The sequence below is a fragment of the Populus euphratica genome, unplaced genomic scaffold (assembly GCF_000495115.2).
Source record: "Populus euphratica unplaced genomic scaffold, PopEup_1.0 scaffold26.1, whole genome shotgun sequence".
Classification (NCBI taxonomy): Eukaryota; Viridiplantae; Streptophyta; class Magnoliopsida; order Malpighiales; family Salicaceae; genus Populus; species Populus euphratica.
Window position 1 is genome coordinate 551,355 of NW_011499896.1, and position 11,730 is coordinate 563,084.

At 31.1% G+C, this 11,730-nt stretch overlaps 1 protein-coding gene across 2 annotated transcripts; it reads left to right on the forward strand.

The window, feature by feature from the left end:
- Positions 1-2,921: 2,921 nt before the first annotated feature.
- NHX1 (sodium/hydrogen exchanger 1-like) lies at positions 2,922-9,043 on the forward strand. Of its 2 annotated transcripts, none has more exons than XM_011035311.1 (15): positions 2,922-3,288; positions 3,438-3,618; positions 3,788-3,906; positions 3,989-4,086; positions 4,611-4,670; positions 4,988-5,034; positions 5,117-5,311; positions 5,789-5,835; positions 6,085-6,151; positions 6,271-6,371; positions 6,505-6,606; positions 6,835-6,973; positions 7,052-7,114; positions 7,589-7,672; positions 8,410-9,043. In XM_011035311.1, exons 2-15 carry the CDS (start codon positions 3,466-3,468, stop codon positions 8,719-8,721), a joined length of 1,587 nt encoding a protein of 528 aa, XP_011033613.1. In that variant the 5' UTR covers positions 2,922-3,288; positions 3,438-3,465; the 3' UTR covers positions 8,722-9,043.
- The last annotated feature ends 2,687 nt before the right edge of the window (positions 9,044-11,730 follow it).

Sequence of the window (11,730 nt, forward strand, 5' to 3'; positions counted from 1 at the left end):
GATTTTAGTATTTTAATAAATATAAAAAATTATTAAAACATAAAAAGTGACTAACAAGTGAAAGGCACCTCCACCTTTATGGTGGCCATGTATGGCGGTTTTTGCCTGCCAAAAACTATATTTCATCGTCTCATCAGATGCTCGACGATGTCTTAATTTTACGAGGTGATATGTATACTTGAGGTGGCATGGTTCACCGTAAACGATGTCTTAATTTCATTGTATGGCGGTTTTTTTTTTCTTTCTCCACTTTTCTCTCTCATCCTATTGAATATCACGTTAACCCTTGCTAGATTTCGGAGTTGTCAGCGATGTTTTGAGATTTCAATTTCATACAATTTTGATTTTTTATTATTGATCATTTTATAAAATTTATATTTATATTTAATTGCACCCTTCAGCCCTAACTTTTTATTTATTATTATTTTTAACATGACTTTTATTTTTTATTATGTTTTTTAATTGATTTTTTAAAATTTCACCATCACTCACAAATTTATTTTTATTCCAATTTTTATCCTTGTTTTTTTTTTGGATCCTTTTGTTAATTTAATCTTTCTTTTCCGTCTTATTACTTTGGTTGCTATCATTTTGTTTTGGATTTATTTTATAATTGATTTTTTTTAATATTTGATAAATAAAAAATTAGATATTTTGCTTTTTATAAATAAAAGTACTTTCATATTCAAGTTATGAAATTGAAAAATTTACTAGAGTTAATATTTTTTTATTTCTTATGTATCTTTTTAGAATTTCATCACTTGACAATGTTTTTTTATATAAAAAAAGATTTTAAGATTTTTTTCGAGTTATTCCAATCCCATGATTTGAAATACAGACTTGATAAACTAGCATGGGTTAGCTTGAATCTTGTTATAAAGATTACATGTTTGTTATACCAACTCGAGTTAAATTGGGTTGTTGATTTTGCTATCTCGTTTTATTTTTTAGTATTTAATAAAATATGAATTGAAATATATTGTTTTTTTATTATAATTTTTTTCATGAGTTATTATGATTATATATTTTTTATTTATTTATCAAATTGAGTTTGCTACCCGAATTGTAGATTTTTTTTCATGCTTTGAAATATTTGCTACCCGAATTGTAGATTTTTTTTCATGCTTTGAAATATACTTGCAGCATCTAAATATTATTTTTTACAAGAAAAAATAAATAAATTGACAATGTAACACAGGTCCACAACAAGTTCATCGCCACACGTGCAATGCATTCCTCTCAAACCAGCCATCCATGATCCATCTATCATCGGAGAGCACTCTCAATCCGACGAACAACAAAACCAAATAAATAATAAAAAGAAAAATGACAAAACCAAGTACATTGTAAAAAAAATCCAAATATGTGTGCAATGATATATAGGTTAAGCAAGAAAATAAAATAAATAAAAGAAAAAAATCATTCAAAATATTTTGTGTCTATAAACATTCATTAAATTCACTTGAATGTTATTTTGAGAATTTATTAGCCTTATAGTTTTTTAACTAGATTATCATCCATGTTGCTATGGGAAATCAAAGAAAAAAAAACACTATTGAAAAAAAAAACTGATAAAAAAATCAAACAAGAAAATAAAAGTATTATTTAAATAAATAATAATTTACAAGAAGATATACAGTAAAACTCCCTTCTTTTTTAGTTTATCAAGCTTAAACATGTCCTTCGTTTAGTTTCTTAATAGGCTGGCCTCCCGGACTGTAGCCCATCCATCTTCCTGGCACTGCCCTTTGGATATTAACAGGCACCCGACCCAAAAGAATAATTCATTAGTAGATGTTTCAGTTTTTATAAAAAAAATAATTAAAACCATTATTTAAAAAAAAAATTATAATTAGTTGAAACCAACTAATTTCAGTTAGATTATTTTAGAGAAAAAATCAATTTAAATAAATTTGATTCAATTTTTTAATTTAATTCAATTTTTTTATTTGGTTTGGTTTTTTTTTGTGTTTCTAATTCAGTTTGATTTTTTGAATTTTAATCTTATAAAATTAAAAATAAACCGGTTAATTTTTTTAAAATTATAATTAATTTTTTTTTATAGTTCAATTTTTTTAATTATTTTTTTAGTTTCTTCTTAATTTAATTAATTTTATAGTTTTTTTCGTCGAGCGCAGGTTTTTCTGCAGTGGAGCCAGTCTAGGTCTCCGATCTTCAATGATTCAATTAAATTGAACCCTGTGGTTCCAAAAAGAGCAATTAAATCCTTGATATCTTGGCTTCTGTCGATATCTCTCCTTTCTACTTTTTAGAAATCTCTATTAAATTCAAAATTATCAGTTTAAAAAGAGCACTTGGAAGCTTGGTTGCTTGGTTGAATTTCCATCAAAGTTTGTTAACTTTAATGAAAATTGGCAATGAAACTCGAGGTTTTAATTTGAAGTTTGTTAACTTTAATAGTAGATTTTATAAGAGAAAATAAATCACTGTGACCATTATTAAATTTAAATTTTTTATTTTGTGTTTTCATATTAAGAGTTATGTAATTACGTAAATCACTGTGACCATTATTAAATTTAAGATTTTTTTTTGTTTTCATATTAGATTTATGTAATTATGAGTATGATAATTATTAAAAATTTATATAATTATTAATTTTAGAATTTATGAGATTAAATAAGGTATGATTGTATTAAAATAAAATATTTTACTGAATTTATTTTATAAATTTTTTAATATCTTTTTAATCATTTTGATTTATTATATTTTTTTTAAAAAATAAAAAATTATTATTTTAACATATTTTTTAATAAAAAATACTAAAAAGACAACTTTTAAAAACATTCTGCACCCTTAAAATCACCTGATATCCTGTGTGGAACCCTCGAAATCACGTGATATGAATAGAGGAATAAATAAATAAATGGAGGGAAGCGGTTTCGCGGTTTTTGCTTACATTTAAGATTCCCTCCGTCCCTCAAACTCTCTCTCCAAGTCAAAATCAAATAAATCCGGGCTATCTCTCGTTTAGTCAGATGCTGCAGCAGCAGAAGTGGGGGAATAAATACTTAAAATCGTTCTCCCCAGGTAAACACACGCCCACACACGTTGACGTCGTCTCCATTCTACTCCTCACACTTGGCTTTCTTTCTGAAAGGGCAACATATTCTCTTGCTTAGCTTTTAAGTTTTCTCTCCCTCTTTCCTCGAACCAAATATATATAATTATATATTCCGAACGCTTTCCTTTTCCTGTTTTTATGAAGAGAATCTCAAGGCTGCAACTGCAAGGTAAAAACTAAAAAGAATGGAGGAGGAGTCTTTCTAGTTTCTCACTTCATTTTTTTTTTATTAATTTCTTTTGTAGAAATAATTTGGAACCCTAATTACTCTGTGTATTAATTGCGTGACCGATCACCTTGAATTTGATTGATATCAGTTTGTTTGACGATTTTTGTTTTTGTTTTCCTTGTATAGTTAGAGGGTTGGGTCCAATTCTGATAAGATGAATTTCGGTTTGAGGATGGTATCGGAACCTGATCAAGCCCCAATCCATTCAATTACCTTGTTTGTGGCACTCCTTTGTGCTTGCATTCTGATTGGTCATCTTCTCGAGAAGCATCGATGGATTAACGAGTCCATTACTGCCCTTGCCATTGTGAGGCCACTCCCCCCATCTCTTTTGTGCTCTCTCTCTCTCTGCCCTTGCCATTGTGAGGCCACTCCCCACATTCTTTTGTGCTCTCTCTCTCTCTCTCTCTCTTTATCACATAGTTAGCTAGTTGGTCGTAATTTGACTGATCTATTTTGTTATCCGGGGTTTACAGGGTCTCTGTACTGGCACTTTGATCTTGCTAACTACTAAAGGAAGAAGCTCACACATTTTGTTGTTTGATGAACAACTTTTCTTTATATATCTTCTCCCACCCATCATTTTCAATGCTGGGTAAGTGCTTGATATTCATTCAATTTATCTCTTTTTTTTTATTTGGTGAGCTGACAAGTGGATGGTTTGATGCATGTACCAGTTTCCAGGTGAAAAAGAAGCAGTTTTTCCGAAACTTTATGACAATTATGCTGTTTGGCGCTGTCGGAACTTTAATTTCCTTTATCATCATATCACTAGGTATTTTATTTTTCAAACATCCTATTTTTTTTTTACGAAATTCTTGATAAATTAAAGTTTATAGCATCTGAGAATATCAATGTTACATTGTTTCAACTTTGAAATGGCTTGGTTAACTAAATTGCTTAGCTTCACAAGAGAAAGTACGATGGTTGCTTAGCTGCTTTATTCTATCAGTAACCAGCGGCTGTATTATTCAATAATCTTTTATTTTTTAAAATTGTTTCCAAGTAATTTTGGACCGAATGTTAGTTTGTTGGAGTGTAATTATGAGTTACTTGCTTAATTGGAATCATTGCTGCTTGTATTGCAACAGGAGGCACTATGTGCAGGTGAAGGATATGTAGTTGATCAATTCATTAATTTTCATTGCGTGATCAAACTTATAACCAAAAATTTAGATATTTCTTTGCCTGAAATCAAGTAGTGGTGGTCGTTTATCACTTCATCATTAGGCTGTTTACTACTAATTCAGAGGATGTTTGTGGTTTATTTTGGTTATAACTTCTGGACTGTTGATTCAGGTACAGCGCAGTTATTCAAGAAATTGGATATTGGTTTCTTGGACACGGTGGATTATCTAGGTATTAGCTCTCTTAACTTGATTGTTTATTTTTTCTCCTGACATAGATGTTCTTTTATGATGAATTCACTGAAGGAGGAGCAAACAAAAAACTTCATCATATTTTAAGTTGTAGAATTACATTTACACGCAGCATTTATGTCTCAAGAGTGTTTTCTAGATCATAATTTGTTGTCTTGATTCACTATTATCCCTATGTGAAAGGTTCTCTTAAGCATGAAAACTTAATGCACTTCCATCCTATGTTGCTTAGTAGAGTATAGATTAATATCATCTGCTATACTTTTCTTAAGAATACTTTCATTCCCCTCCTTTTAGGCTTGGGAGCAATCTTTTCAGCCACGGATTCTGTTTGCACCTTGCAGGTATAAATAACCCCTTTTTATCTTGGAATTTTATCAAAATTCGATGAACATTCTTTGCTGAGTTTTATATCTAATGCGGTAGGTGCTCGATCAAGAAGAGACACCTTTACTGTACAGTCTAGTCTTTGGGGAAGGAGTGGTAAATGATGCCACGTCCATTGTGCTTTTCAATGCAATCCTGCGGTTTGATCTCTCACACATCACCTCGAGCAGTGCCATACACTTGCTTGGCAATTTCTTCTATTTGTTTGGCACAAGCACGGCACTAGGGATAGCAGTGAGCCTCTCTCCTTCTCACATGCTTACGTTTGAATGGATGTTTATGTCATTTTATCTGTATTTCCTCATTTCTGTTTATTTGGGGGTGATAATTTGCGTTTATTTCATCAAATTTGCTGGCAAAAATTCTCTACTGATGAAGCATGCCACTTCAGGTTTTACTTTTTCTCGTATGTTTCTGGTCACCATTAGCTTACCTGACAATAATCATATCGGCACTATAAGAAGGTAGGGGTTCATAATTTGAAAATCTGCTAAGCAGTTGATAAAGCCCGCTTGCTTAATCCCTAGGATGGATTATCTTTAGAGAGCATCTTATTATCTTTTTTTCCAATAAATAATAATGTCTCATTTGAAGCTATCCTCACAACATTTTTACTATTTTTCTATACATCTTGAATCACATGGGAAGCATATGCTGGCATGCTTGTAAAACTCTAATATCTTCCAACACTTGTGTTTCTTAAACTCTCAGGTTGGATTAATAAGTGCTTATATCATAAAGAAGTTGTACTTTGGCAGGTATTTAGAGGCTAGTGATTATACTTTTTCTTGATTTGCTGTTTAATTGCAGTCTTCCACAATTTTATCACAAGGCCTTGGCCCTACTGGATTCTCTCCAGAATCTAACAGGGAATCTCATTCTTTTGTCCTCCCTTAACTGTTGAATCTCATGTCTTCCCATATGGAACATGTGATGGGACTATTATAAAAGAATGATATTCCATTTTGTCCTATGAAAGTAAATTACCTAATTATCTGACATTTCAGGCACTCAACTGATCGTGAAGTTGCTCTGATGATTCTTATGGCGTATCTTTCATATATTATGGCTGAAGTAAGATTCCTATTAACTATGGAAATCCTTTTCTAGTTAGTTGAAAACATCATTCTTAACATTAATTGTATACAATTTTAAGTTCTAATGAAGGTGTTGGCAACTTATTTGTTGTCCAGTTGTTCAATTTAAGTGGCATTCTCACCGTCTTCTTTTGCGGTATCTTGATGTCACACTACACCTGGCATAATATGTCTGAAAGTTCAAGAGTCACTACCAAGTATGTTTAATTTTGTAAAGAATTCCCCTGGACATTGAAATCCATTCTGATTCGTTTCATTATATTCTTCTTGGTCGCCATTCATAGTTGTCCTGTTACTCTATCAAATTCTTATTGCTACTTGTGACTGCAGACATGCTTTTGCTACAATGTCTTTTATCTCAGAAATTTTCATCTTCCTATATGTTGGTATGGATGCCTTGGACATTGAGAAGTGGAAAATTGTGAGCAAGAGGTAATTTCAAAAGTCTACTTATGGATAGTTCCTTGAGTCTCTTTCTTATCTTCATGCTTTACCCATTTTGCCTCTCCCTTTGTTTTCAAAAACTTCAATTATTATTATTATTATTATTATTATTATTATTTGGATAAGATTTGTCCTATGTTCATCATTTGAAATTTCAATTTGCTCATGCAAATAGCATCTGCTTTGCTTGTTTCTGATTTTGCACTGATTTTTCAGTCCTGGGAAGTCAATTGGTGTGAGTTCAATACTTCTTGGGCTAGTTCTGGTTGGAAGAGCAGCTTCCATATTTCCGCTATCCTTCATATCCAATTTGACAAAGAAGTCCCAGAGTGATAAAATTGGGTTCAAGCAACAGGTAGGTAATTTTTCATCTTGTTATTGCCAGTTTCTTAATCCCTGCAGTTTACTGAGTTGTTGATTTTTCTCAAAACAGATTGTAATATGGTGGGCTGGGCTTATGCGAGGAGCTGTATCTATGGCACTTGCTTATACTCAGGTGAATTTTAGGGCGAGATTTATGAGTTTAGAATGTTCATAATTCCAGAAAGGTAGTTATAAGATGACTTGTCCAGAAGATGCACAAACAAACTGATTTTTTCCTTCTAGAGTGAGTGAAAGGCTGATATTTTAAGGCTACATTTGTCTACGCTGTTCAAAGTGTTTAGCTTGATGCTTTTTCAAGCCAAATGCAGTTTGATAATTACTGCGTAGACAAATGGTCACTAAATGGGAAAAACAAAAGCAGCTGAGAGTTTTCTCTTGCTCCACTAATTTGTTTGCTAACTGAATTTCTAAATCACGTGTTAAGATAATCTTTCTGGCATGCTGCAGTGATTGCCTGCTCTTCCTTATGTGGGGATGCTTTTGCATTCCATTACTGTAATAACATAATTAAGTTATACAGCGAGGGACATTATTAGTATAGATGGTGTTTCCCTATAATCCATTTGGTATTATTGTGTGTTTGCAGTTCACTAGGTCAGGGCATACACAACTACAAGGAAATGCTATCATGATCACCAGCACCATAACTGTCGTTCTCTTTAGTACTGTGGTAAGAGACCTCGTACCTCTATGTTAAAAAAGTTCATATATATATCTTAAACTTTTGAACTTCATCCTCTCTAGCTATATTCATCCTATTTATATGGATTTTCAACAATGCCCGGCTGGTCTTTGGCAATACAATTTACTGGGCCCTTTGTCCATTATTTATAGCTCCCTGTAGCATTTGATTGCTAAGATAAGAAATGATCCTTTGCATGCTGGGAATTTACCTGTGGAGATATGGAATCACTTTTTACCTGGCTGTTTGCATGTTTTTAATTGATTGCATATACATGGTTTACCTTTCTTTGTCTTTAGTAAGAGATTTGAACACATGAGAGGGTAATGCCATAGAATCCACCCACTCCACTCCTAAATTGGAATATCTCCATCATTGAGAACTTCTACTTTGTGTTCCATAGATAAATTACTCACTCAATCATTTTTGGGTATCAGATTTTGTGCACATGCATGATGCCACTCCCTAGCAGATATCAAACTGTTCAGTTACTGCTGCCTAGGCAGGACTGACTCCTAATACACATCTAGTTGAAGGCTTAAAGCTTAACGGAAGCTAGGTCCCTGTCTAACACACAAAGCCAGATCAAGTTGTCAGTTTCCCTCATTAAAAAACTGCAGCTATACCATAGATCCAGTCAACATTGTGCTGCACAAATTTGATTCATGCGAAACAATTCTTCCCTGTGATTCATTTTGTAATTTGAAGTTAATTGGCCATGTCAGGTATTTGGATTATTGACCAAGCCTCTTATAAGCTTCTTGTTGCCAAGGAAACACACAATGTTGCCGTCAGATTTGACAAATCTAAAGCTTCTCAATCTTCCTCTTCTTGCCAATGGACAAGAGTCAGAATCTGACATGAATGGTGATCATATTCCCCGTCCAGTGAGTCTACGCATGCTCCTGACCACACCAAGTCATACTGTCCATCACTTTTGGCGGAAATTTGATGATTCCTTTATGCGTCCTGTATTTGGTGGAAGGGGATTTACAGCACATGTCCATGACCCACCGCCCGAAAGGATTATTCATTGATGGAAACTACTTGCTAGTAGATGAAGAAGGGTATATAAATCATAGATCTTGGATATAGAACTGTATAAATTGATGAAGAAGAGAAAACAGTTGACTCTTTACTTTGCACACATGGCTTTACTTCACAACGATGAGTAGGCGTGATGGTAAAATATGCATGTATGATACCATAAGCTTGTATATAATGAGAGTAGCTATCATCCACTGCTCTTTGGAACCTTGGATTTCAAAACAATTGGATTCAATTCCATTTTTATGTATGTTTGAAAGATTTGCTCTGGAATTAATTCTATAGCTATTGAAATGGACGAATTCTGGATAAGAGCGGATCACAATACCTAGAGTGTGATTTTTGAATTTGATTATTTTCCCTTTACATTAGGCATTATAAATAATAACAAAAAACAAAAATGAATAACTTTGACAAATTCAAACCCGCTTGTTAGGATTTATACCATACAAGTGAATTTACCATCAAATCAATTTTAATTCAACCTTGTTTAAATTGATATGAATTAGGTATGTAATAACCTTGTTTAAATTCCACTTTGTTTAAATTGATATGAATTAGGTATGATTACATGCAACTCATGATGTGAATAGCATCAATTTGGTCAAAATTATACAAACTATGGTTTGCATTGAATTTTAGGATTAATTGTCATAATTAAGAATCTAGTTTCAATTGTGATAATTTGTGTTTGAATTGATGCAATTAGGTACGAATACATGCAGTTGATGATACAAATAACATCATTTAGGTTGACATTAGATAATTTAGGGGTTGCATTGAATTTTAGAATTAATTACTATAATTGAGTATTTTGCTTGAATTACTATAATTTAGGTTTGGATTGATGCAATGATGCAATTTGTGTTTGAATTGATGCAATTAGGTATGAATGCATGAATTGATGATACAAATAACGTCATTTAGGTTGAAATTAGATAATTTAGGGTTTGCGTTGAATTTTAGAATTAATTATTATAATTGAGTATTTTGTTTGAATTACTATTATTTAGGTTTGGATTGATGCAATGATGTATGATTTTGAAGATTTACAACATCAATTAGGTTGAAATTATATAAACTAAGGTTTACATTGAATTTTGAAATTAAATGCCATTATTAGGAATTTTGTTATAATTTTGGAATGATGATTTGAGAATTAACAGCATCAATTAGGATGCCACTTACCAGGGACTTTGCTTTTCATATACAAGCCATCCATGCATTCGTGGTGATGCTTCTGGATCACAAGGACTTCATACCAATGGTGAGGGGGCTTCTAAGTATATGCCTCCAGGTCCTATCGACTTTTCTATTCTACAATGGAGGTATATGCTTAGATCAAAGGACATATGGAGGCAAATTGTAAGCTTGTTTTTATATTACATGAAATTGCCAATAACATGATAATTATATTCACAATATAACCTTATAAATAATATATTGAATATGTTTACTTGTTTTACAATATTACAATAAGATGTATTAAGATTGTCAAAAATATATTTTTGATACAACATGAAAAATAAAAAATAAACTTTAATTTTTTTTCATATAAAACTTCAGCATTTTAAAATGTACGGTTCAAATAAAAATTTATACATAGTTCAGATATTTTTTTAAAAAATAATTTAAATATAAATTCAAACATAATTTAAATAATTTTTTATTAACTAATAATTACTAGATTTAAAACAAGTTACTAGATTTAAAACAAACAATCTACTAGTATAGAAATAATTTAAAAATTAATTCAAATCAATTCTATAATCAATCTAAACATTCGAGGTATGAAAACATGTATAAAGAATTCACAAAACTAAACCAATAAAACTTAAATTAGTTCATCATATTTGATATTAGAGAAATAACTACTTAGTTTACATAAAGATCAGTCATTGTTTTACGAACAAACAAGTTAATCATACATCCAATTCATTATTATCATGATACAAACCCAATACACACACACCCTCTCACAGCCTCATGAAGAAAGAAGAAGTTGAAAAGCGATGAAAGTATATAAAACGAGGGCATGATTCATGGTCAGAGAGTTGGTCTTTGTTTCCTTTACTTTTTGGTTATGGAAGTTCATATTTTGCTTCTAGTGGGAGTTGCAATAAAAGGAAGATAGTTTCCGCTAATAGAAAGATAGAGCGCATCAATAGAAGCAATTATTAGGTCCAAAAGAATGATAAGGTAGTGTTTCCTCTATAACTATTATTTATTAAAAATGTTTTTGTTAAAAGATATATTTAAATAATATTTTTTATTTTATAAAATATATTTTTAATATTAACATATTAAAACAGTAAAAAATACTAAAAAATAAATTTAAAATAAGAAAAAAAACTCCTCCAAAAAGGAATATCAGATACAAATGACTATTGTTGTTAAGTAATTGTTTAATATTATAATAATAATTATTTTTTAAAATATTTTAATATTAACATATCAAAATAAAAAAATAATAAATATATTTTACTTGTTACCGCTCCCAACAGAAAGAGAGAGAGATGTCTGGGATTATGTTTTACCAAAAACTAGGAGAAGGGAAGTAGAAGGAGAAAAAAGGGATAAGCAAAGAGAGAGAATAAATACATGATAATAAAAAAAAAACAACAAAAATAGAAAGCGAAAAGAGAGGGGAAAAGAGCAGGTGTTGCTCTTTTTAACATCTTGTCGTTTTGAGAGAGACAACTATTCAAATCTGCACGCCTAAACCTCTCTCCTGCCATACATTCATAAATTATAAAAGGCAGTAAGGCACAAATTACAATTTTTAATCTTCTCAAACTCGGTAAATTTGATCTGATTTTACTGAGTTTGGCAGATTTCAATCAAGTTTTACCGTGTTAGCTGGTGTTTGAGTTTTTTTTACTAATTTTATATATTATATTTATATTAATTTGTAAAATTATATAATTTTATAAGTCAATTCATGAGTTTGACAACTATAAAATATATTATTAAAAATATAAATTTATGGATTTAGATAA